Consider the following 27409-nt stretch of genomic DNA (forward strand, 5'->3'; position numbering starts at 1 on the left):
TTCAATATATATAGAGGCTACTCTCTCAATGTCACCCATGAAATACATTTGGATATGCAGCACTCTACAAATAATTATGTATAATGACTACGTAGGCCTAAATATGGCAGAGAAAGAGTTGGGAGGGGAACCACTTCCAAGTCCAATATCTGACGTCACCCTAATCAGTGCGTGGCAATTCGGAAGTCTACAAGTCTGGCAGATCAAGGCGAAGCACATCTGGAGGAGAAGAGAGTGACGGATTAAAGGACTGCGATTCAGAAGACTAAACTCGATTTGTCTAGAGGATGCAAAATATACGACGAATCTGTCGATGTCTATACCGGGATATCCTCTTGGCTGTTTTAATACATCAACGGTACTAGCCAGTGCAAGCTAACGGTTCGTGTCGTCAGGCTGCGCAGGAATGGATCAGTCCATAGCAATCCAAGAAACTCTTGCCGAAGATGAGAACTGCATTATAGTATCCTTGCCAGCCTTTAAAGTGACCTAGCAGTTAATGTTGTGTTGCACATGTTTTAATCTCAGTTACACAGAGCTAACGTTAGGCTATGTTTGATTGCTTAACTAACAACCCTCCCAAGATAGCTGCAGCAGTAACATAAGTTGTAGCCTACTTGCGGGGGAAATTGCCTGGGGCGAGGCCTGGGAGTTGAAAGCTGTCATCGTGCAATTCGAAACACACGGCAAGTCACATCCAGTTAGGCTACAAGTCACAGAAGTAGCTGTTGTCACTATAATGTGTACGAAATAGTGACTCTATTGCATTTGCGTTCTCAAAACGTCTTTCTCTCAACTTCGAGAAATGAGTGCCACCCACGTAATGTAGCGTGTGAGCATGCTCAGGCAAAGAACAAAAAGCATCTACTTCAAAATCTGTCCACATGGTGGAAATCTAGGGCCATCTAGTCTGTGCTGACACCGGATGAAATGCAGGTTCATTTATGATTTGTTGATTATCACGTCATTGTTCATACATTGTACGATACTTTAATGTTCTCCTTAACTTGTCTGCACCATGCGGTCCAATGTTTCATCCTTGTTAATAATGCCACTGAAAGCAGACTTTTGGGTTTAGTGGAACGTTCCAAAGAGCATGCGTAAGTTTATTAAAGTAAAGATGATGATAATGATGACGATATGCGTAACAAGTCGGTTATTTTACAACATAGTTTCCAAAATATTGTTCGTGACGTTGTTTCACAGGCTGTTTGTGTATGCACATTGCCGAATGGCAATCACTGGAGATGATGTCAGTTTGGATGGGATCATTCCTATTTCGTATGATTTTGCTGTTGTTGAAGGTATTCGCTCTACTGTTTTATTTTTGCATTTGAGAATATTTTGGTATTCACCGCTGCACCGTCTCAGATTTTGTTCAAACCTTGTCTGTATCAACAATGGGTTCCGAAACCAACCCTGTAAAATATTTCTGTTCAAATCATGTCTTCATATTTTCAGCCCTTGAAATTATTTCAGTTTTACAGCCTGAAAATTATAGTATCTGGGAAGCAATGTTTGAGCAGTATTATTCATAGACAGCACAAACTTTGTAGGGTGGAAGACAAACATGTTCTCAGCATGACTGAACCATTAAAAGTTTGTAGGCCTACAACATTCTCATCTACAAGGCCCTAGATTTGGGAAAAAAGTTCAAAACGAGTGACATTAAATACACAAAATGACTATAAACTGAGCTATTCCCACGATGATTGTCGTGTTCCTACTAGCTACCCCACATACAATTTTAGTCCTATGAACATTACCAAAAAATGCAATCACACCTTGTTTTAGCCTTAATATATGTGTGTGAGCCTGGTAGTCGTGACAATGTGCATTTGTTCCAGAGACTTCAGATATTGGCTTAACATTAATAAAGGCAATTTCTGAGAGTGTAAAAATGATACAAACCCGAGGGTGAAAAAATTAAGAAAACATTGGAATTTAACAAAAATATTACAAGTCTTAGTTTTAGGACTTAAATATTAGGTAGACAAACATAACCTATTTCCTTCTTTTGCAAATGATACGAGTATTTTATCCTGTGGTTTACTTTGGTAATTAATTTGAATATCCACAGTGACAGATTTGCTCTAACTGTGCCTTCTTATCTTCAGTTTCTTCACCAGATGAACTAGCTGTTGTTGGTGAGTGAGCCATAAATATGTGTAACAAACGTACTAATACTGTGTGAAGAATGTGCGCCTTGAATGCAAGTCATGAATAATAAAACTTTTTACAGGAGACTACTTTCACGTGTACTTGTAATGGTTGCCAATGCAGAAGCTTTTGTGTGTGTGTGTGTGTGTCTGCTGCAGGTGCTGACACCAGGCTGAGAGTAACCTTTCTCAGTGAGGAGCTGGAACTGAGGCTCCCCTTTGGTTCGCACACACGCCTCTTCCTCAGTGAGGTCAACAAGGCATGGAGCGGTGAGGCATCCAATAACTCCAACACAAATCAGTGCTTTTCCAGGTCATGGTCAGTGTGGGATAATGGTAGCCTGGGCCCTGGGAATTGGAATGCCCATACGAACCTTTGGCAAATTGGTCCGTCCAATTGGTCCGTCCAGCCTGTCCGTCTGGCCAAGAGGTCACTGAAATCCATTTCCAATGTCCCTAAAACCCGGGCACGCAAATACAATCAATGGCTACAATCCGGAATGGAAGTGTATTCCTTTGGATATAAGTAAACAAAAAAGATTGCTATACTACTGAAATGATTTTGTAAGAGTTTAATGCACCAATTTAAGTTCAATTTCACTGCTAGTTACGCCACTGCTGGAAGTCATAAGTCAATGAACCTTTCCCAGACCCATTCTCAATCTCAATTGAGAAGGGCTTGGTGTCGAGGCTAAGGTAATGGATGAAATATTTCTAATTGCAGATATTTCTTGATGAACTTTCTTACATTCAGTGGCTTCTTCTAATATGCATAAAACAATGCATAAAAACCCTGTTATGAACGAAGATATGTAAAATACAAATGTAAGGAAATATTTTCACTTCAGTCACATACTGTAAATGAAACACTTTTGACCTCAAAATGTATTTATTACGTTATTAAAGGAACCATATATAAAAAATGTATTTTAATTAATCATAAAATGGCCCTGAAATGTCACTAGACATTAAGAAATCATGTTAATTTCAAATACTTATATCACTGACAACAGTAGTCCAGCCAGGATATTGTCATTTAAAAAGTGAAGTTGCAGCCCTCAACAGATGTTGATGTTGTGTTTTGTCATGTCATGTTGTGTTTTGGCCTGTGGGGTATACTACGAAGCACGTTAGACATATCTAGGCTATGTAGACATATCGAGGCTTGACAAAGCCTTGACTCAGGGGTATACGTTAAGTGATACTACGATTGCAGTTATGTGATATATTTGTCAAACTAGGCTTTCAGCTCAGATCTGTGCGTTCGGTGTTGGGATGACTTTGGCCAATCGTGTAGCGATGGAGACGCAAGAAGACCGCCTCTATTTAAAAAAAAAATTACTTCGCATTCATGGCGATAGCTTAATCTACACTCTTGGTCATTTTTTTGTGTCTAACCTATAACATCAAATAAATCAACCGTCATCAGTTGTTGTATGGTATATGTCCATAGTGGCATATTTGCACGCACAGCACTATTAAAGCGCATTCAAGATCCAAAATGTTAGTAGAGGCGGAGCTCCACCTGTAAGATATATGACAGAATCCTACACGTGAGAACTTAGTTTTTAAGACAATTGATTGGTCAGTGTGCGTTAGATTACACGATTTGAGCTATAACTTAGCACATAACCTCCTCCCGACCAGGTTTGGTTAACAGCATAAGATACCATGGTGATATAGCGACACTAAAACAGATCCACTTTAGGTAATGCAGCATAGCCTGGCTTTGAGCGCAACATACCTTGCTAACCCACTAATCGAGATTCGTAGTACACCCCACTGATGCGCCACCCTCCACCTATCTACTAATCACAAAGTCAGTAGTGTTTCAGCATCCGGGTTGGCAATCTCGAGTCGGGGGGGGGGGGGAATAAACCAGTCTACAGTAATTTGAAAGTGATTGCAGTACCAGTTTTGCCCACAATCTTACATATGGTTAAATATAATAGATATAAATGATTGAAATAAGATGTATGGTGTAAACACATTCTATACTATTTCAACACAGTAAAAGAGAATGAGGTAAGCAGGACTGTTAGAATAATTGAACAAATTAGAGCCAGTGTAATGCTTTGCTTACAGTAATTGGGTGGTCTGCACAGTTATGTCATTGGAATCCCAGTTGAGAACATTCCAAGAGCACCAGGAGAAGATGCAAGGAAGCAGTAATGCTCATTCAGAATCATTGTTACTCTCTGCTTCCTTGATAACATTTATTCATTTGGTGGACGCGTTTACATCATACACTAGAGTTGCTTTTATACAGAATATCCACTCAGCTTTGGTATGAAGCTCTTCCGATGAATGGAGAACGCATTCTTGTTAATTGAATTCTGAGTGCCGCCTTCTCAATTGAGCAGTAAATCACTGAATCATCATGGCAGAACTGGTGTTCAAGAAGAACCGGCCAGGCTTGTCAGGTGTGTTTTCCCCCCTCATACAATTGAGGATGATCCCATACAGCAGCTTTGGCCTGCTGACTAATTATAAAACACTGTTGACTGTAACAGACGATTTCCCTGATCTAGCATAGATCTAGCCCAGTTTTGCATGATTTTTGGGTTAAATATAAAGCAGTACCTTTGTGCTTAGTGTGGATTTCCAATGAAAGAGGTGGAGACTTGTCTTGTCTATAGTGAATAGATTTCCTGTCTCACACTTGTTGTGGCTCATTTGCAAGAATGAGAAGATGAGGCATTGTTTTGTCAAGATGTGGACTTGAATGAAATCACTGCGTGGGCGAAGAGGACTACGGCTTGCTTTGTGCAGGATGTGTCATTTTTAGTGGGGACACAACAGCATTCAATGGACAGTGAATGGAGTAGCTTCTGTGAATCACGGAGAGTATGTGCGGCCACTCAGAACCCACACGTTGAATGTGAAATGCAGGCAGAGATGGAAAGTGAATTTTGTGATGACATGTTGAAACACCAAGGTAAGTATAGGGACTACACAAGGAAAGTCTTGGTGGTAGTTTGTGCTTTTACAATTGTATACATGTGTATTGACGCCACCTATGACACTTGGCCTAGATGTGGTAAAGGATATTTTTGCTTGTGTGTGTGTTTGTCAGTCTGTAGCAAAAGGGTATCTAAATGCATGATGTGTCAATTAGACAACAAAAATATGACACTGTGCAGTTTTATAGAATTCAAATAGTGCCATTTATTTTAGGTCATGCTACTTTGTTCAGAACTCAGTACAGTATATTATGTCTTGTATGAAATGTCAAGTTAGACAGCTGTAATTGTACAACATCTTGTAATATATTCGGGAAATGGTTTTATGATGTTGATGATAGTGGTGTTGATTATTGGTAGTGTTATCATGCCAGTGTTTTGTGAACAGTCCCTTGTATAACCATTTCTATTTCCATGTTTGCACTTTGAATATTTACAGACCACTGTTTCCCTTTATCTTTTAGATGTATTCAAATGTTTGACCAACATAGACTATCATAAAGCTTCTCAGCTGTATGGCCATGGCAGTCCAACTGTATTTCTTTGCTGCTTCTAGAAATCAGCCGTGTTTTGTTCATGCGACCATTTTCCCCACTTGATCAATATTTTATGGAGCCCCGAACGGGACATGGGCAAAAAAGGGATTCTGTAGTTGGTGGTAATGTTAATTTCTTTCTTTTTTCAGATGTCTGCCAACAATACCCAGCTGCAGCACCCAGGTTTGAGTGGTTGGCAAAGTATCGTCGCAAAGTAACAGCAACCAGAGGCTCTCTGAAGCAGTCCCTATCTCCTCTTGTGGAGCCATTGTCCAAGTTGGGCCACAACAAGAAAACAGGTAAGGTTCCATATATAAGGTTGAATATGTTGGTTACATAGCACTCCACAGTTACTAATGTTCTACAGGATACAGAAAAACTGTTTTTCTTATTGTGCTGATTCTGAGCACAAGTGGAAAAACCAACACAGAGAAGAGACACAGGCTTTTCTCTGCACCTGTCCACAGATTTTCCCACTTAACATGTTCTGTGTCCACCCATTACATCTCAGCTAACCTGTATGTCTGCATTCCAGGAGCCTGTTCGCACTGCAGTTTCTTTATCTTTCTTAAATCATGGTGATTCAGGAAATGGTCTCATCTCCTGAATCCCATACTAGTGCTGTATTGAGACAAAATGAACGGTCTTATATATTGTTTTGCCCTTCTATTTTTCCAAAAGGGCTGTTATAAGTCAATGGCAGTGTTTTATGTATTTGTACCTTTTGAAATTGGCTGCCTTACCTAAGTCAAACCAGATATAATACAGATGTAGGAATGCAGATGTGAGTAAGTGTAAATGAATGTCTCAACAGAAAAGCAATTATATGCCGACTTTCATGTCCAGTCTACTGCTTAAGAATTTTCTGAGGCCAAGATCCGGAGTAGGTTGATTGCTTTGGCCTTACGCACTTCACCATTGTAGCAAAAGGGAACGCCTCTGGTAACAGTCTCCTGTCAAGAAAGGTTCTGCAGACCACTGGAATTTTTCAATCACGACAGAATGCGTGAATTGTAGTCTGTGTGCAAGGAAATGCCTCATATGAGCAAGAAAGCTGGTAAGACACCATAATGGTTCTCTGAGTTAGAAGCTAATGGTTAGGTAGTTCAAAACTTAGTGCAACCTGTTAGTGAGATATCTGGCAACGCTAACGGCCATAGCTGCACTTTATCGTAGGATGCGTTAAGTTAACGATAGCTATCTAGATACTTTTTAGATTTAGGGGTGTCTTAACGTTAACTAACGTTAGCCTGGCTGGCAGTTTAGATTGTAACATCGACTACAAATAGTTGACAGCGTAAGTACATGGTCACATTGTATCCCTGAGTTTTGTAGCGCTATGTAAACGTTAGGTAGATTTAGCTAGTGAGACACGCAGGTTAATGGTAAATAAGGTTGTTAGTTTGTTATACCTAGCATTTCTAGCTTCTAGTTCTAATATTTACCAGTTACGATAACTAGATGCTAGTGTGTAGTTCTCAAGACAACACAAATGTGACGGTAGGCGTGATTCTGTTAGCTGTCATAAGAGTTAGCATCGTAAGCTAACGTTACTCTTTGAAAAAAATAACTTCATGCAACATTTGATTGGATTAAGGTTTATCTGCTTCAAAGTCGATTCGTCCAGTGTAGTATCCAAGATACTTCGCATAACGTTATTAATTTTGGATAGAGCTGCCTTGTAACTTACCGTCAGGAGTTCCTTCGGGCAAACCGCTCAAAAACTGTTAATTTTAGTCAACTAGTAAATTACTTGTTTCGTTTCGTGCATGAATGAACTGGATTAACGTTAGTTACTTTACTCATTTTCTTCTGTGTGTAGAAGTAATTTGTATGCTGGTTTGATGATTGCGTACTGTACCAGAATTGGGCTTTGCCATTCTGTTGGCTCAGTTAAACATTAGTGTGATGTTTTGGTCTCTAGCCTACTAACGTTAGTCGCTTAACATTGGTTAATTAGTTAGCCTAACATACTTCCAGAAAGTGAAAGTAGTCTCTCATTGTATTGTATTTCACGATATCAGGTCTCACACTGCCTGGAGTTTGTGTAAAGAGATTAGCGCCTCGTTAAGCGTTAAGTATTTTCAAGCTAAGCAAGCATGTCCTAATAGGGTAACACAGACACTGATGCTCTGCATTCCCTTGTCGGGCAAGGACTGGTTACTTAGCCTACTTTTGTTAACTTTTTTTATGGTGTTTTACTTCAGGGAGGAAAGTATATTTAAAATATCTCACAATGTACAGAAGTTCCCTGGTTGGTAGAGCGTGTTTACGTTTATCTGTCCTATCTTTGAGGCCTATGGACTTTGCCATCGACACCATGGCCTGGCTAAACATAATCTTCAGTAACAAAAAAATGATAAGCGTTCCAAAGTTTATTTATGTCTGGTTGGATCACAGTAGTGATTTGTTCATCTTTATTGTGTTAACTGTATTTTTCTTTAAGTGAAAAGGATTATTTAGGTTAGAAAGAATGGCCAACATAACCAGCTAATGATGGTTTGTTGGAATGCTATGCTGCACATGTTAAAAATGCTCTTAATGCCTTTGAGATATTTGCCCCCTGCTCCATATATAAATGTTGGCTCTATGTTCAGACAAATCCACTTTCAAGGTTGCTCAAGGTAGCTGATTATAGGGGTAGGACTATGTGGTTGAGAGAGACCCATGCATTTTCAATAATAGCTGTCTTTATGCACTTATGTGGTCCTGAAGAGGACTGGACTTGTAATACAATGGTTTTGAATATGTCCAGTGACCCAATATTTACACCTGGAGTGATTTTTATTTATTGCCGCCATGTGTTCATGTGAAACTGAGCTGATGAAGCATAACACACATTTCCATTTTCCAGCTCACTACCTTCAGCAGGATACATAGCGCCACAACATGACAACCAGGAACAGGTCCTCAGTGATTGGTAGTAGGCTAAGGACTCAGTCAGGCAATTAACATGCTCTTAGATGGCACGGGAACATTATATATACAGTACACATCCTAGACACGTTAAAGAGCAGAGGGAAGATCTGTATGAGGTCAGCCTTTGACATAAGAAACGTAGATGTAGACTTTTATTTCCTTCACAATGTGAAAAATTTAAAAAAATTGTTGCAATGGAAAAACACAAGTGTAAATGCATTTTTTTTGCATCACACGTCATATTTCCAATCATATTTAGGCTTAACTAAAGCATAAACTTTCAGGTCTAACTATGTAAGCACTCACTCCATTGATTTCTTCTTACTCTTGCTAAACTCAGACAACCAACTAGCCAACTCCTAGGCATGCCATAAGATTGTAAAACTCACTTTACTTATACCCTGTAGTACCTTAAGCCTTAAGTGCTGTGGAAAGGCTCTATTCTATGAATGAGGTTGTGCCCTTTACAGAGCATCTTGTGTTCAGACGCATCTTTTTGTTCAACATGCCTGTGACCAAGTGTCTCGTCAGTGGAAACACAGGCGTGTTAACATCTGGATTCTCTCTGTTATGCTGGAGGACTGTGCTTCTGTTCCTGGAGTTTCCCTTAATTCCGTTTGGCCTTTCACTTGCTTTTGTGAAATTTCCCATTTCCTGTCTCCCACTTCCTTGTTCCTCCTTCCTTGTTCCTCCCTTCGGCCCAGTCAAGGAACTCAAGGAACCTACAACACATTCCCACCTATGGGCTAATGTAGTGGTTCTCAGACATTTTCTGTTATTCCTCACTTTGGAGGTGGCTAATGTATCCCTAAATGGGAACGCAGTATACAGCGGTGGAGCCGTATCTGTTGTAGCTCTAGCTGTTTTATTATGTTTCTTTATATAGTGTGGTCAGGGGTTGAGCATGCAACACTGTGCCAGTCTTGCCTGTTTACCCAACATTAACACTCACAGTTATGTTGTCATTAATGTCTCAACAGTTGTTACGCAGGGTTGCTTACACAGTTCAGTGTGATGTTCTTTCTTTCTTGGTCACTCCAGAGAAGTCGTCAAAGCATTTTCTTGCTTATGTAATGGAAACCACAGCAATCTTCAGTCTTCATCGAAAGGGGGATGTTTGTGTGTCAGTTTATCAAGGAGTGCAGTTATGAACAGATGGGTGGAGATGATGGTGCAACATTTCCGTCTGTGCTCCTGCAATCAGATGGGCTTTTGCCACTGGTTAGTCTGGGAACCTTGTGAGATTTTCTCACTCTTCTGTGGAACGGTGGATCTGAGGGAGCTGTTTTTGTGTTAGTACCCACACCCACCCACATTCCATTCTCACTCCAGTGTTATTAGCCCACAGGGCGAGCATTGCACCTACCCACATTCATAGATTATGTTAATGTTAACTGTGCCTTAGCATTAACTGTGATTTCTCATCTTTTGTTAATCCTGAAAGTGAAAGATTAGGCGCTGGATGTTAAGCAAACTGCAATGATCCATATATAGTGAGTTGCTACAACAGTCAGACGAGTTATTTTTGGGCCTGGTGGTGGAACAGAATGTCTCGGGTGAAAGTTTTAGCCTTTTCCCCTCTGGTTCTCATTTAGAGAGACAGTAGGAAACAGAAAGGTTCTCTTTTTCCACCCCCTCATGACCCTACAAAGGGTGCAATTTGCTCTGTCAGACGGTCACATCACAGGATTCACGTCATTAGCGGTTGGCTGCCAGTGAGGTTGTCCAGCCCCTGGCCTTACAGTAGTCCCTGGCACGGACGCAATTATTGACAAATTGGGCTCAATGCTCTGTCAGATTGATTGCTGCACACCAAAAAATATCAGCACTTCAATGTGACTGATTTAGTCATGCAACACTACACCCACTTGTCTCTCTTGTGTTCTCTCTCTCTCTCTCCTCTCTCTCTCTCTCTCTCTCTCTCTCTCTCTTTCTCTCTCTCTCTCTCTCTCTCCCCCTCTCTCTCTCTCTCTCCTTACTCACTCACGCATGCACTCACTGTATTACATGAAGATTAAGTTCTCTTCTCCATCTTAACATCTCTCTATGCCTCTTGTGTCTCACTAGAGAGGTCCCAGGCTGCCGAGAGAAGAGGAGTGACTGCAGAGGACGACAGAAGCAGCAGCAGCAGTGGTGCACCAGGCAGCCCTGGAAGGTACTTGAGCTCCACTTCAACGTATGGACAAGTATATCAAAGCTGTTTTCCATCTGAAATGTATGAACTGGCACTCCATGTAGCTTTGTGTGTGAGTTCACATCACCAAGAAATTATTTAACAACTAGTAGTTGACCTGTTCATCATGTCCATAATGATGGACAGGTTTGGCTTACTGCTTTAAACAACAGTCAGGCCACTGTTGAGCCTTACTTATGATTGGTCAGTAGAAAATGTGGTTGATCTGCTTAATCATTTAGGAGGCCTGAGCTATGGTGACCCTACCATGTATGGAAGCTTGATGCAAATTCTGTGTTATTATGTGAGCAGACATTTATGGTTAGGGTTATGGTTATCGTATTTAGCAGATGCTTTTGTCCAAAGTGAATTTTAGATTTACATTTAATCATTTAGTTGACACCTTTATCCAAAGTGACTTACAAAAAGGGAACAATCAAGGTACAGTGCCACTAGGACATGTTTGTGTAGCAACTTACGTAGCAAGTACTCTTTGCATAGAATCGAATGACCGTTGAGTCAAGGGAAGGAGAAGAGGGATAGTCCAGTGGTAAGTAGGGATGTAACCAACCTTTTAACCAATCTGATTCCAATTTTACTATGATTACCAATCGTCGTACTGTCTAACAAGTATGATCAAAAGCAGATTACGCCCTATTCTGTTCAAAAATTGCCTTGCGATTCATTTTTTATCTGAACTGGTTGTAATCTTCACACATTTGTGACGATTTTTAGCCGATTCACGGTGCATCGTTACATTGCTAGTGGTAAGTGTTAGATTAAGCATGTCCAGTTGTTAGTAGTGCTAGGAGAGGAGGTACTCTGTGAAGAGTTGGGTCTTCTTAGGTCTTTGAAGATGGAGAGGGTTGTCCCTGCTCTGGTATGAACATTCCACTAACGATGAAACAATAAATGAGACGTGGATGGACGGATGGAGAAACCTGATGACAATAGTTATCAGTAATAAAGCTGATAAAACTGGACCTGGACTTCAGAATGCTCCTGCATGAAACCGACCAGTATTCCAGCCAATTGAGGTCGCAGTGAATTTCTCCACAGTGTCTTGCTCTGTGTTAGCCCTTCTAGTGGTATTCCCAGGCTAGCTCTGTGTATTCACCAGTATAGATGACTACACCATCAAAGAGATTGGATATGCCTTGAAATGGAAGTCCCATGTGAGAATTTGACCACTGTTTTACAGGAACAGCTACACAGTGTTGTCTTAATGACTTGTGGCTAATGCACACAAACCATGGCATTATTCCCACCGCAAGTGGAGCTATACTGAACCTACACACCTCTGATTCATCTTCTAGACAGTAATTACAATTATTTCAAATGGTAATAAAAACATTTTGAATGGTTAAACCTCGATTTGATCGAGAAAATAATGGACAGATTAAATGATAATCGTTAGGTGCAGCCCTGCACTCATGAATGCCATTATTTCAGGCCCTTCAAGTGAGTATGTGCAGAGAGATGTGTGTCTCTTACCCCATCGCATTGGCAGCAGCACAAATCCACAGTGTAGGGAGGACACAGAAAAAGCTCTGGTGTATCTCCTAATGTTAGTGTTCCAATACACTATCGTTCATCTTGACATTAGCTAGTGTTCCACTATGTCAGTCCTGTCTTGAGTTGATGGAAAGTGTGCAGTGTTACTGTCCAGTAACTGCAGAATGGATACAAACAGTTTATAACTGCTATGTAGGCTTTCCAGTGCCATCAGTGGTCATCTTTGATTGCTGTTCTTGGTTGCCCTCAAAAGTCTAAAGACTACCTTTGGTGAAAATCAAGTTTTTAAGTTGTATCAGCGATAGCGGGGATACGTCACTTCTGTTGATGTTCAAACAAAACAGAGAGCTAGCTCGCTACTCCCTCCCCCTCCCTCCCGTGCAATTAAAACTCTCCTAAACGCGCATCTTGTTGGTTATTGGTTGAAACACTTTATTTTGCCTTTGAGTGGGTTGCCAACCCTTGTTGGTAGCAATTGTTTTTGTGTACAGATCAAGGAGCCTAGGCTGCCTGCAGAGACGCGGTGTTTTGACGGCCTGCTTATGGGGTAGACGGCTAGCGGATCGTTAGGAAAGATTAGATAAATGTGATAATTTATGTTTGGGCCTTTTTTGGGCCTGAAATCGCTGATACAACCTTTAATGTCCTTATGGTATCTGCTAAATTTTATATGACATATGATGAGCGAAATAAGCAGTCAATGTCATGTTTGGGGCAGCCGTTCCCTACTGGTTAGCGCTTCGGACTTGTAACCGGAGGGTTGCCGGTTTGAACCCCGACCAGTCGGCACGGCTGAAGTGCCCTTGAGCAAGGCACCTAACCCCTCACTGCTCTCTGAGCGCTGCTGTTGTTGCAGGCAGCTCACTGCGCCAGGATTAGTCTGTGCTTCACCTCATTGTGTTCACTGTGTGCTGAGTGTGTTTCACTAATTCACGGATTAGGATAAATGCAGAGACCAAATTTCCCTCACGGGATCAAAAGAGTATATATACATACTTATGGTTGATGATTTCTGTTTCCTTCATTATCTATGTGTTGTCCAGTCACAGCCCAGTTGCGGTAATTCAAGTATCAGTCCATTAGTGTGTCATAAGGGTACAGAAACAACCCTGAGTACTTGGGGTTGGGACAGTTGGGAGGCAAACAAGCTAGCTAAGGTGTCGCCTGCATAGCCAGTAGTAGTATGTGAACAGTGTGTGGTGAGGGGGCGGGGCCATATAGAGCCCAACTCCCAAAATGAGGTTGAACTTACTTTTAAGCCACATCAGCAACATCTGATTACTTTCCTGTAGAGCAGTGGTTTTCAAACTTTTTCAAACCAAGGACCGCTTAACCAATAAAAAAAGAATCACCGGCTACCTTACTTAAAAAACAAAACAAAACAGTAGACCCACTTCAACAGTATATTACACAATAGGCCTACTCACTGAACCACCTTGCTTATTGTCTTTGCACCTTGCTTATTATGTCAGAAGATTCATATAATTTAAAGTGGCATAGCTTACATAGGGAGTGTTGCAGAACTGTCTGGATTTAAGTTGGTTCAATATTGCAAACATCTCATCTATGTTATATTTTACCACCTCTGCTCGTGGACCACTTGGAATAGCTTGTGGACCACCAGTGGTCCCCGGACCACACTTTGAGAAGCACTGCTGTAGAGAAGCAGAAGAGATTTACGGGTGTAATAAATTGCTGGAGTCCGTCTTTAACGTTTAGTCAGCGCCTTTTAGTGTGACTGACCACTCCCGCTTGCTCAGTGGAAAGGGAAATGTGTGCGCACCCAGTTGTATTTGAGAGTTAAATAGGTGGTGAGGGATCTCCATACTCTCGTCCACCCCAGAGAGACACGAGGGATGTCCGATTAGGAGGGGGAAGACTGCTGTGCTATATCGCATGTCCCCACTCCGTGGCCTGTAGTAATGCCTGTGCTCTGATGCCCAAGACATGAGGCTGCCTTGCTCTGTTGCGTGCACCATAAGTGTGATTCAGTACACTCTGACATGACAAGTGTTAGAGAGTAGTCTCAAAATAGCTCCGGGGGTAGCAAGTACAGACACGTGAGTGTGTGCTCGTGTGTGTACAGTACTAACAAAACTCTTAAATGGCTCACGTCTGCAAACTGCTTATAATACAAACTTATAATCATTCCATCATGATTTCTTTCTTTCTATTTTTCACCTGTTGATCGCAGGGAGGCCCGGGGGTTGTACGAGGAGGGGAATGACCAGTCACGGCCGTCCATGCACACGCAGCCATCCAACAAAGACCAGATGCTGGCCATGCCTCAGTTCGGCCTGCGGGACAACCTCATCCGCTGTGAACTGCTCAAGAATGAGGACGTCTACACCTACCTGGAGAACTTCAGGTAATCATTTGGATAAATGCATGATGTTTTTAGGATAAATTATTAATTATTCAATTGATTTGATTTTGGATAAATACTTGTGACTATTTATGTTTGAATCTATAACTTCCACAAAGCTCAACTAATAATGAACTTACAAGATTAGAAGTTTCCTTTAAGTAACTGCCATAGTTACACGGGGTGTTGCAGCCTAACCAAATGTGCTGTAAGTAGAACATCAGTGAGAACGGATATGGCTGTGGTGAGATTACAACAATGTCATTAGTAGGTCAGTTAAACTGGTGTCACTGACAACAGTGAGCTTACATGTCTGCAGCATGCAAGTGTGATTGAGATTGATTACTCTTCTGCAACAGGTTGCAGTTGACCTACCTTTCTCTCTGTTAAGTCTCCTGCACAATGTTGTCATGCATTATTATTGCTCAGCAATTGCATGCTTTTTGTAGAGCAAATCTGTTTTGTAGAGCCGTTCATGGCTATTTTATGTCCTCCACCTCCCCCTTCTGGTGAAGATGAAGAAATGCAAATTGAACATATTGCCATATACATCAGGGGTTTTCAACTGATTGTGACCCAGGGACCACCATTCTGACTAATTACGTAACCCCAGGACCCCACTGAATAAAAATACTGATTCCCAAATTGCAACTACATTGCTGAATCCATGGTCCGGGACCGCCAGCAATGTCCTCACAGACCACTGGTTGAAAACCCCTGAAATACATAATGGTGTATCAAATGATCTTCTACTTGGCCCTCAGCTTCTTTTTGGGAACTTATAATGTGAACGGCCAGACCCCTAAAGAGAGTTTGCGACTATGGCTGGCTTCAACTGAAGACCCCCCAGATTTCTACTGTGTTGGGTAAGGGAGGGGCATCTTGTAATGCTTGTTTCACTTTTTTTTTTCATCAGCATTAGCTTTGTATCTGTACACGTTTTTAATGTAGAGATTAGATTCTAGATCAAACTATAGCAATATTTTAATTATTATTACATTGACAGTATCATTATTTTACACATTTTGTTTGATTTAGATGAGCAATCTCAGTCTTTGATAAAAAAAAAATGTCTAATCTAAGTTGAGGAGGGTATGATTCAACAGTAGTGTTGTTTTGTGCTTGCTCAGTTTCCAGGAACTTGACCTCAGCAAAGAGGCGTTTATCTTCAACGACACACCGAAGGAGTCTGAATGGATGAAGGCTGTGTTTGATGGACTTCATCCAGGTGCCAAGTACGCCTTTGTAAGAGCAAAAGACCCAATCACCTCCACACCACACTCAGGGATGTTTAGCGTGTTGGGGTTGGGAGGAGCTGCCCAGAGGTCACAAGGTCATGTAGAGGACCTGTAATAGGGGGATAACTGAGCAGATCTCAGATAAGGCAAGGCTCTGCTTTGGTCCATATGCTTAAAAATCCAGTTGGTTGATGTTGTCTCTTTAGTAGTTGTACTGTATGACTTCATCATTTCAGCTGCATAAAGAATGGTTTTGGAGTATTACTATTTTCTGTTATAGTTATGGGATTTTGCAGACGTCTTTGTCAATAGCACTTTATCACTTCATTGGTTCAGCTGCATAAAGAATGGTTTTGGAGTATTATTCTCAGTAGTTGCACTGTATCATTTCCATGGCTCAGCTGCATAAAGAATAGTTTTGGAGTTTCTTTTATTTTTTAAGTGCACTGATTTGATTTCAGTGTGATGCCATCCCTCAGTGCACACCTGGCTGGCCCTAAAATGGCAGCTGAGAGCTTGATTATGTTCTATGTGTCTGGCAGACTTGTTAATCTAATAGGGTGGCAATTCATTTTTCAGCATTTGAGATTGTCACTGTGTCATCAAAAAATGTATAGCTACCTCAATTTGTTATTAGGCATGTCCATATTTTCTATATTTGTTACGTTTCTGTTTTGTCCTGTGCTGACAATTGTTGCTGCCCTTGCACTTGACCCTTAACCTTTCACCTTTGACCTGTTCCCAGGTGAAGCATGTGCGGCTGGTGGGTATCATGCTGCTGTGCTTTGTGAAGAGGGAGCATGCTGAGCACATCTCCGAGGTGGAGATCGAGACTGTGGGCACGGGCATCATGGGAAGGATGGTGAGTGAGCAGAAGAACATGCAGGGAAAGACTCATCGTAGAGAGGAGCTGGACTATGTCATCAAATTAAACTTAATAAATTATATTCAACAGGTCCACAGTATAATTCAGAAGTTGACATTTTTTTTTTAGTCAAGGGTTTTAAATTGTGTAGCTTTCGAAATGACCGCAGATTTATTTTTCTGTAGGACCTTATTTCCTTTTCAGTGGAATATAACAGGCAGGTGATGAAATAAAAATATAATTTCGCTAACATCAGTCTGTTGTTGCCAGGGCAACAAAGGTGGCGTGGGCATTCGTTTCCGCTTCCACAACTCGGACGTCTGCGTGGTGAACTCGCATCTGGCTGCCCACATAGAGGAGTACGAGCGGCGCAACCAGGACTACAGGGAGATCTGCTCAAGGATGCAGTTCCGTCAGCAAGACCCTGACCTGCCCCCACTGACCATCATGAAGCACAAGTAAGGGCCTCACCTTTGCTCTTATGCCCCCCACCAAAATTTGGTCTGCAGAGCCTTTTATCCAGGGAGCAAGTGCAAGGAGGACCCGTTTGTCTGCTACCTGTGACAAATATCTTTGGTTTGCTGTACCATTGAAGTTGCTGTTGTATGACTTCAGCCACTACTTTTATGAAATGCCAAAATTCCTTGAACAACTTTAGTCTTTCTTATCCTCTCTCTGGTTTGAAGTGGTTACACGGTGGTCTAACTTGTTGCTATGTGCTCTTGCCATTTTTCCACAAAAAAAAAACATTTTACATTTTCCTTTGCAGAAAAGAAAAGCTCTTCTAATTGCAGACAGAACATGTACAACAATGTGTCTTTCTTTTTCATTACATTAGTATTGTCCTTTGGCTGGGAGATCTAAACTACAGGCTAAGTAACCTTGATATGGACCAGGTGAAGGATTTGATATCTAAAAAGGATTTTAAAGCTTTGCAAGAATATGACCAGGTAAGCCCTTTCCTAACACATCCTCCCACTCCTAAACCAATTGTGGTTGAACTACTTATAACTGTCTAGTCATTAGAACTACTGATAATGGTTATAACTCAATCCGACATATATTTTAAATTAAAAATAGACTTAATGCTAATGTGTTGGAACGCGTACTGTTGAAAAAGATGCAATATGCATAGCCCAGGTTCAGGACAATTTGGAAAAAAAAAAAACCACATGATGAACCCTCGACATCATGTAGAACACACAGCACTGAACCATAGGCATTTATATTTTCATATACTTAAAGGAAGAAAACCAAGTATGCAGTCTTCAGAAAATGAATGGTGAAACTAAATGTGTTCGATGTGCTTGTCGACCATGCACATGAGTTGTGGATGTTAATGGGAGCTTGTGTGTGTGTGTGTGTGTGTCCAGCTGAAGAAGCAGATTGATGAAGCGGCAGTGTTTGTGGGTTTCACCGAGGGGAGCATTGATTTCCAGCCCACATACAAATATGACACTGGCTCCAGTCAGTGGGACACAAGGTAAACTTACAGTTAGAACTACAGTAAAAACAACGCCACCAGCATTTGTATTGTACCCCACCCACCTAAAGTAGAGTAGTGGAGAGTATTGCTGAGTTCTAAATGAACATGCATGTGCAAACACACACACACACACACACGTTTCAAGTCTGTAGTTTCAGCATTGCCTTACATTGTGCTGCAATAGTAGTTTTTAGGACGTAGTTTACTATTCTATTCCGGTCCTTCTTTAAAGGTCTCTGATCCCAGACTGATCCCTGTTTGTGTTTATTTATTTGTTTTAAAAAACCTTGTTTCCCCTTCATGTTTCTGTGTGTTGTTTCTGCTGTCCTCCTCAGCGAGAAGTGCAGGGTGCCGGCCTGGTGTGACCGGATCCTGTGGAGGGGGAAGAACATCCGCCAGCTGCACTACAAGAGCCACATGGCCCTGAAGACCAGCGACCATAAGCCGGTCAGCTCGCTGCTGGAGATAGGGGTGAGAACACAGGCCCAGCGCTCTTTTAATCTAGTTCTGCAGTACAACACTGAATTACACCAGATAAATTGCACATAAACATATCTTAAACAAAAAAATGTGGTCTGGGCATAGCACCTGGTCGTTTAAGATGACCTATTTCATTGCATTTGATTAAGAAGATTGCTGGTTAAAGCATGAGCTCCATTTGCCACTCTAGCCATGCATTCTAAAGGTGTGCTGCACTGACCAGAAGTGTAAGCATCTGTTTGTTGTGTGTATTGTCATTGTTCAGATCAAGGTGGTGAACGAAGAATCTTATAAACGGACATTTGAGGACATTGTGAGGATGCTGGACAAGATGGAGAATGAGTGTATTCCCTCTGTGTCCTTGTCTCAAAGAGAGGTGGGGAACCGGTCCACACACACACACGCACATTTACCAACATAGACAAACACCTACAATATTGTTACGTATCCAATGCTAGAAGACATTAAACTATATCTTAGCAGTAGATGTGTTTTGATATATTTTCTGTGCCTGCTTTTGTCTGTGTTTATATAATCTTAATCCTAAACACTTTTTCAACAGCAGTGTTTATCAGGTCCGTGTAAAGCATGCTTCCCTCGCTAAAGCCTGAATCCTCCTTCCTTACCTCTCTCTTGCAGTTCCAATTCAAAGATGTGAAGTTCGCGCAGCACCGCTCTGAGACGCTGACCATTCACAATGACGGACAGGTGCCATGCCAGTTTGAATTCATTCAGAAACTTGATGAGCCAGCCTACTGCAAGCCCTGGCTCACAGCCAACCCACACAAGGGATTCCTGGCACAGGGTAAGAAGACGCTGAAGTGCCCGCTGGTAGCATTAATCACATTAGTGTGGTTATACCCACTGCTTATATTGTCACGTGCAAGGGTGTACCAGTCTTTGATGTTCATTATTTATTGCAGTGGCTCTGAGCTGTAAGATTTATTGTGACATGATTCAGATTATGTAAGATTATGCTCTTGCATCTTGAGATACTCATTTTCATCGTGAATGCAATCGAGGTGTTTGGCTTGAGAGCATTTCTGTTCTGCCATGTATTGCAGCATTTATCTCAATTCCTTAAGTAGACAAGCAATTAGAAACCTGCGCTTCTCTAGTTTTCATAAATAATCCAAAGAAATGAGACTGCTGATGTTGCTTGGGAATGAATTAGTCACAGCACCTAAATTAAGGATGGTGAAGCCATTAGATTGTGTTGAGGGTAGACCCCAAGCATGAACACTTGACATCAGCGTAGCATTAGTATTATTGTTTTGGATAGTCCAGCCCTACAACATTTTTGTTGCTCTCTGTCTCAGACATGGTATATTACATGTTATATAATTAAGTAGGACTTAAGTCCATTTTTATTTATAAAGCTCATTGCAGAACAAAAGAAAACTAAGAACAGTGCAATGGAGAAATTAATATATATGCAAATATATGAAACAAAATCAAAAAATGAGTACTAATAATACAAAAAAAGTTAATAAATGCAGTACAGAGCTGATAGTTCTCAAGCCCTATGCCTGATTTCAGATGTGGGCCGGGCTGTTTAAGATTTGAATCATTATATATGTAACAGTTTCAAAAACTTTTGACTTATTAACATATCATCCATTCAAGTCTCATTATTTGGCCTCTGTTCTCTGTGTCGCTCTCTCAGGGGCCAGCGTGGACATCGACCTGGAGGTGTTTGTGAACCGCTTCACTGCGCCGGAGCTGAACTCGGGCCGGCAGCAGATTGAGGACATTCTGGTGCTGCACCTGGAACGGGGCAAGGACTACTTCATCTCGGTGATGGGGAACTACCTGCCCAGCTGCTTTGGCACCTCCATCCAGGCACTGTGCCACTTGCGGGAGCCCATCCAGGACATGCCACTCGACACCATCCAGAGACTAGTGAGTGCAGGTGCTGAGTGGCAGAGCTGGGTTTCCATCACATTTTCTGGACCCCTAGCCTTAGAGCATGCACACAGAGCCTGCCTGCATGATCCTTGTCACTTGGTTTGAATAGTTGTTCTGCATTTACATTTTGTTATTTGTTATGTGCACATTTGTGAGACTTGCATTTGGTTTCTACTCCCATTTTTGGATGATATCATTTTAGAGAGCACACCCTTTCCATCCAACGCTAACAGCTGTTACACTAAATTCTTTTTTTATAATTATACATTCCTTGGGACGGAAAGGAATTGGTTTATCTAGTCTGTTGATTGGTAATTTGCATTGCTTGATTACCAAGCCACTGATAGTGACAGACAACATTGAAGGAAACATTCAAATCCTCTCTACTATTTTAGTTATATATCGCTTTGTTTTACCAAACAAAATGCAAAAGACATAAGCGGCGGGAATTCTGTGTTGCATCAGGTGTTTGCATCACCATTTGCCTGTCAGTCACAGGGCGCTGTTCATCTGGGAAGCAACAGGGTTGCCAGGTGACTGAAGGGATGAGCACATCACAGGCCACAAGGGTGCACATCCAAGTCGGAGTAAAGGCCGCTGGGAGGGTTGGCTTCAGGATAGCTCCATCATCTGTCAGGAACACACTGTATCCCTACAGGGAATGTCCATTGGGTCATTAGTGTTGCAAAACAACAGGGCCTCGGCACAGCAGTGACTAAGCAGAGCCTGTTTTTAAGCCTACACACAAGGATGGAAACAATTTGTTTCCGGCTCATCGTAACGTGATCAGTCACCGTATTAAGTCACTGTGTGCCGTAGATCGGAAGTAGCAGTCATCCCAATCATTAATAAACTTAATTGGGGAAGGAAAAAATTGATACTGGTGTACACATGTAACTTACATTGACATAGAGTTGATGCTTGTTGATGCTGACAAAGTAATACCATTAGAATTTCACCAACCTTACCAACGTTATAACCCATGTTAACATAATTTTCATATGCCTATCTTCCAAGAAATTAACACAGATTAGTTTGGTGTCTAAATGTACCTTAATGATTAACCTAGTTTCTTGTCAGGTAATTTACAGCAATTATTGGGCACTGTTTTGCATGGTCCACAACCCAACTAGAACACAATTGTTAAATCTAGAAATAACTATACTGTTCACTACTTCCACAATCAACCTAAATTTAAAAAAAAAAATATCCAGAATTTGACTAGGTAGGCATTGCATCGTTTTTAGCTATGATTGCTCCATATTCAAAATTATCATTCAAAGGATTGTCAATATAATTTATAGTATATCTATCTATAAATGACAGGAACGTCTGACTGTTGGTCTGTCTGTTATTCGCATATCTCTCAAACTGTTCGTCCGATTGATTTCAAGCGTGCCAGGTGTCTTGCTACGGGCACGAGTAAGTGCAGTGCCAAGGTTGACGTTGTTTAGATTAGGGATGCAAACAATATTGTTAAATATATCGGAAAAAGAATCACACATTGGCTTTCTCCGCTCTACTGTATCCACTTCCCCTCTCACACAGAACTGTAGGCTTGCATATCTGTCTAACCGTTAGTCCGATTGATTGATAGTTTCTTGCTACGGGCACGAGTAAGTGCAGTGCCAAGTTCAGTGTTTCCCACAGAATTGAATTCTATTTGTGGTGGTAGGTTTGCAGAATTAACTGGAATTAATGCAGCACGGTTATGATTCTAACCAGATTTAGGCACAATTTAGTACAACCAGGAAAATCATTGTGTGGTGGTCAATGTTGATATTGTGGTGGGCCGCCACAAATAAGTCAATGTATGGGAAACACTGAAGTTTGATCTTGTTTGGATAAGTAATACAAAAGATATTGTTAAATATATTGGTAAAAAAAACACACACATTGCCTTTCTCCACTCTACCGTTGCCACTCCCTCTCTCACACAGCACAGTAGAGGACCAGAGAGCATGGGTCAAGATGCAAGATGTTTGAATGATTATCACATCTGACATCAACAAAAGATTCCCTGTATGCAGTTTGCTTGCATAAAATGATTCCGCGGATTTTACAACAATACGGCAACAAACATGGGTATGGAGTGGCTATTCAAACTGACACTTCGAATAGCCCAGGCTACTTTGGACTTAAGACTTTGAATAAACAAATGACAATTCCGACTACAAGGTCTCAAATTGAAATGAGCGATAAGCAAATGGTCTGGAATTTAATGATGTTTCAGAATGCCACACAGCTAGACAACGAGTGGCAAACAGAGCGACATGTCACTTGTTAACAAAGACTGTTTTTGAGTCATATCGTTGCAAATCTTATATGATGATGCATCTTTATACAAAATGGTTTGTCTTCTATATCATTAAGTTATTCAATAGGCTAAACATATAGCCTTACATCAAAGCTATAGGCTTATGTAATTTATAGGCTACCAGAGATTGTTGTGTCACATCGTTGCAAATTTCATACAATGATGCCTCATTCCACAAAATGGTTTGTCTTCTCTATCAAGTTATTCAATAAGCTTAACAGTAAACATATAGCCTTAACTCAAAATAGCTGTTAGGCTTATGCCATTTTGATCTGTAAAAATGTCACATGCAGCCATGCCTAAATTTAGCTTACTGCACATTAATTATAGGCTAATATAACATAATATTCTGTATTCATTATTGAAAGCTTAGCTGGATTGATGTTTTTCCCTATCATCCTATTTTTAAAGCAGGCATACCTGCGGGCATGTAATTGGGCTACGGGTTTTCTACAGGAATGGCATGTTTGAATGGGCACTGCACTAGTGTTTGAAATGTTATGTTTTTATTTATGTATGTATTTATTTCTCTGTTTTGGAAGACCTCTGTGCCAACTGGCAAGGAGATTGATTGCCCAGTCGTGGATGTGCCTTTGGACCGACCCAAGGAGATCTGCTTGCTTGTGGACCACCTCTACCGCAATGCCAGTAAACAGGTAAGCAGTGTTTTTTTTTTTTTTTTAATATATGTTTTTATTTACCCCTCACACATGAGAGAGGCAGAACTTAAAAGACTAGCTCCTTTGTGTGGGCCTCACATTGGGTTTCTGGGCACTTAGCTCAATAAATTGTTTGTCTTTTTTTTTGTGGGCTTGGCTCACTGATCTTACTCGCCACAGCAACGACAAGTTTTCACTGAAGAATGTGTGCAGGGTTTTGTTTTGGTGAGCGCCTGCACAAAGATACTGTATTCCAGGGGCTGCAGAACTAAAGCCTTGTGTTTGAGAGTCATTGTTCGTTCTGGTTCAGCTGGCAAACACATGCATTCCTGAGGCCAAAGCAGGTTTTTGCTTTTGGTTCTTCCTCTTCCTTTTTTGGTTAGAAAAATCAGGTTGAAAACAGGGATCATACAGCTGCCAAGGGCAAAGTGAGTCTTATTTACATGGTTTTTAAATCTGCCGTGTGGTTGATGTGTTTTACAGGAGGACCTGTTTCAGCAGCCGGGACTCCGCAGTGAGTTTGAAGAAATCAGAGATTGCTTGGACACAGGGGAGCCAGACTCACTCCGTATCCTTAACAGTGAACATACTACATGGGATAATGGCCATGCACCATCAAAGTGGTGTTACTGTAGCTCAGTGGCAGAGTTGCCAAGTCCGCCTATTATAAGCGAGTTTGGGCTTGTTTTTTTGTTTAAAAAAAAAAAAAAATCTGTACAAAAATTGGGTTGCCTTGTGGGATACATTTTTGGGGCTTGTTTCTAAAGTGTAGTTGCTTATTTGGGCTTGCTCCCTTTCTTCTGTCTCTCTTCACTATACCTGTCTAATAAACCACCAAAACAGCATAGTTTGCCCTGTTTGAGGATCCAGAACCTTTTTCTCTCCATCCCTTCTTTGCCCCATGCAAATCAAGAGAGCAGAAAGTGACCCATTAATTACGGATTATTTTAGCTACTTCAACATAAGGGACCAATTGGGTGAAATACAGGAGAAATATAAAAAGTGGGCAAAAGAAAATGGCATAAGAGATTCAACATCAATTGTGTGAAAATTCGAATACAGTGTGCAGATTTATGAAGGCTACGTGTGAAATATGTGCACATTGTTCAGATCTTGTTCAAACAAACAGCACGGTTGTCATCAAAGAAGCTCCTACGGACATTTGATTAATGGTCTCAAAGACTAGTTTATGTAGGAGTAGGATACTTTTTCATGAAGTCCTTGTTCATCAGTTATTTATAAATTAAAGAAGGAAGTCATAAGAGTCTGAACGTCCTGGACCTGGATGTTGGTCTTGTATTACCCTTGACCCCTATTGACCTCCAGCTGGAAGTAACCACTCTGTAGCGGAAGCATTGCTCCTCTTCCTGGACGCTCTTCCTGAACCTGTGGTCCCTTACCATCTCTACAAGCAGTGCCTAGAATGCTGCTCAGACTATGGTCAATGCAAACAGGTCTGTCCCTTCCCCCTTTCTACACACATCCAGAATAGAATTGTGACTTGTGACATATTTGTAGCATATATATATATATATATATATATATATATATATATATATGTGTGTGTGTGTGTGTGTGTGTGTGTGTGTGTGTGTATTTTGTATGTGTGTGTGTGTTACACTGTGTGTTCTGTGCATTGAAGAATCCTTTCATGTGTTTTCCCACTTGTGATTTCCACCTCTGTTGATTAACAGGTGATTTCCATGCTACCTCAGTGCCATAAAAATGTTTTTAATTCTCTAACGGAGTTCCTGCGTGAGCTGTTGAAGTACTCCAGTCACAACCACTTGGATGTCAGCATCTTAGGTAGGCCCAGAGTGGAGAAAGGAGTGAAGCAATGCATGCTCTCACTTCTTGTTCTCTGCCTATTCTTGGCTACTCGCTCAATAAGCAACTCAGCATATTTGTTCAACAAAGCAGAACTTGCCCATCTGTAAACAGAGACCTTACTTCCAGTTTGTGATGTCTTTTATCTTTATTTTTCGTAAAAGGTATTTTTCATATAAGGTAGTTCATGCCCACAGCATACAGTGTACTGGAAGTTAACCTCTATGTTTTAATGCTGTATGGATTTTAAAACAAAGTAAAAATCTTGTCAAGCAGACTGCTGCATATTAAACAGCAATAGTGGTAGATTAATATTGCCTAATAATGTACCGTAGAAATATGGATAGTTCAGCCAAAAATGTTAAATTGTATAGTCTCAGCTTAGTGTCTTAACTAACATAATCAACTCAGTCTCTATTCTTATGGTGTCATGTAACTGAGAAAAAAAGGGTATTTTGCTCTAGTTTGTCAGAGAACGGCATTGCCGTCTTCTATTTTTTAGCTCATCATATTATAAAGAGTGATGTCTGGAAATGTCATCCATTTAGATCTCCCATCAAGCAAAATCAGAGAGCGAGTTTAAGTATTTTGTTATATATATATTATGTTGTGCTTTCCATTCCTCTGGACAGGGTAATTAAGTTGATTACATATGTAGTAAATTGCTTTTCATTCTGGTGCATAATTTATGATCAGTGAAAACAGAGTATGAAATCTATTCTTTGGCATTTCACAGAATTTCTTGGACCTATTAATTTTTCAGAATACAAAATGGAACCAAGGGAGCGACCCATTGAAAGCTTTTCAGAGTTCCCAAAATGGGATTTGACAAAAAAAAAAAGAAAGAAAGAAAAGAAAAATCATTCTACCGCCATATTCTTTTATAACTCCTCAAGCCTGGTCGGAGTGTAAAGCGTGTTCTCATGTGCGTGTGTAGAAATAATTCAGAGTGTCAGGCCTGATGACATAAACAGATTATTATCCGTTTCCCTCGTCCACTCATTTGAGTGTACACAATGCTGCAGTGTTATTGTTTGACCCCATGAATTGGTGGTCCATTTCTAACATGTGAACTGGCATACAGTTCTTTCAGTAATAAATTAATTGAATTCATTTCTGTCTCTCTGCAGTCACCATCTTTGCTGCCTTGATTCTGCGGTCCCCTACGAAGCAAGATCTTTCTCAGAAGAGGAAAACCCAGGAGTTTTACCAGCATTTTTTGACTCAAGATCTGGCTTCATCTTGAGTGTCCATAGTTTACTTTTGCGCTCAATGAAATATAACATGTTATCATACATGTTATACACATGTCCTTTGAATAGACTTGCTTTGATCGTCAATGATTTAAATGTGATGTTTAATGCAGGATGACATGTTTTGCTGTGGAAACAGCATTTATTTTATTACTATAGAGAAACCGCCCTAATATGTATATTTACCAGCTATTTAATGATCAGATTTATTTGTATTTTGATGTCTGTAAATACAAAACTGCTCTTTTATATTCGTATATATAAATATAATTGTGCTTAAAGCTGTCATGTTGATAGTTATTTTTCAAAGTCAATCACTAAAAATATATTTTAAGTGAACCGTGTTGTGTTTTTGTGCTGTGTACATTCATACGACAAGTCAAACATTTTCATGTAACTTTGTTTTATACAGTACACAGGAATTATTTTTTAAAGAAGATATCAAGTACATGGCTTCTGCGGCAATGTTTGGAAACACCTGTGTTAGGGAGCATGTAGAAAGGAATGGGATGATTGGAAAATCCATTCCTTAAAAATTAATAAGGATTGTAATAATGATAATAATAATAATTAAAAAAAGAATTGTCCGCTTGATTGAATCTTGATGTGTATTGGTTGTGAAGTTAACTTATTTTCATGGAATATTTTACAACACACAGCCTGCCACTCTGCACCTTAAATCAGATAGATGATTATTTTTGTCCAGTGTACTATTATCTCCCCCTCACTAGTATTTAGCTTTTATT

General features: G+C 40.6%; 1 protein-coding gene across 4 annotated transcripts; it reads left to right on the forward strand.

The window, feature by feature from the left end:
• The first annotated feature begins 163 nt into the window (after positions 1-163).
• On the forward strand, positions 164-27255 carry inpp5b (inositol polyphosphate-5-phosphatase B). 4 transcript variants are annotated; one of them, XM_048261051.1, is made up of 23 exons: positions 164-460; positions 1018-1100; positions 1207-1304; positions 2118-2147; positions 2319-2429; positions 5808-5957; positions 10645-10732; positions 14460-14633; positions 15395-15496; positions 15761-15875; positions 16614-16730; positions 17004-17191; positions 17572-17683; positions 18107-18216; positions 18555-18690; positions 18965-19075; positions 19339-19504; positions 20366-20601; positions 23467-23580; positions 24067-24151; positions 24910-25037; positions 25278-25389; positions 26541-27255. In XM_048261051.1, the coding sequence occupies exons 1-23, from the start codon at positions 407-409 to the stop codon at positions 26654-26656; spliced, it is 2736 nt and encodes a 911-aa protein (XP_048117008.1). In that variant the 5' UTR covers positions 164-406; the 3' UTR covers positions 26657-27255. The 4 variants fall into 4 exon arrangements, with proteins under 4 accessions (XP_048117008.1, XP_048117005.1, XP_048117006.1 ...); XM_048261048.1 differs by lacking the exons at positions 164-460; positions 1018-1100; positions 1207-1304; positions 2118-2147; positions 2319-2429 and adding an exon at positions 4667-5097; XM_048261049.1 differs by lacking the exons at positions 164-460; positions 1018-1100; positions 1207-1304; ... (1 more) ...; positions 2319-2429; positions 5808-5957 and adding an exon at positions 6588-6715.
• Positions 27256-27409: the final 154 nt, after the last annotated feature.

The sequence above is a fragment of the Alosa alosa genome, chromosome 13 (genome assembly GCF_017589495.1).
Source record: "Alosa alosa isolate M-15738 ecotype Scorff River chromosome 13, AALO_Geno_1.1, whole genome shotgun sequence".
NCBI lineage: Eukaryota > Metazoa > Chordata > Actinopteri > Clupeiformes > Clupeidae > Alosa > Alosa alosa.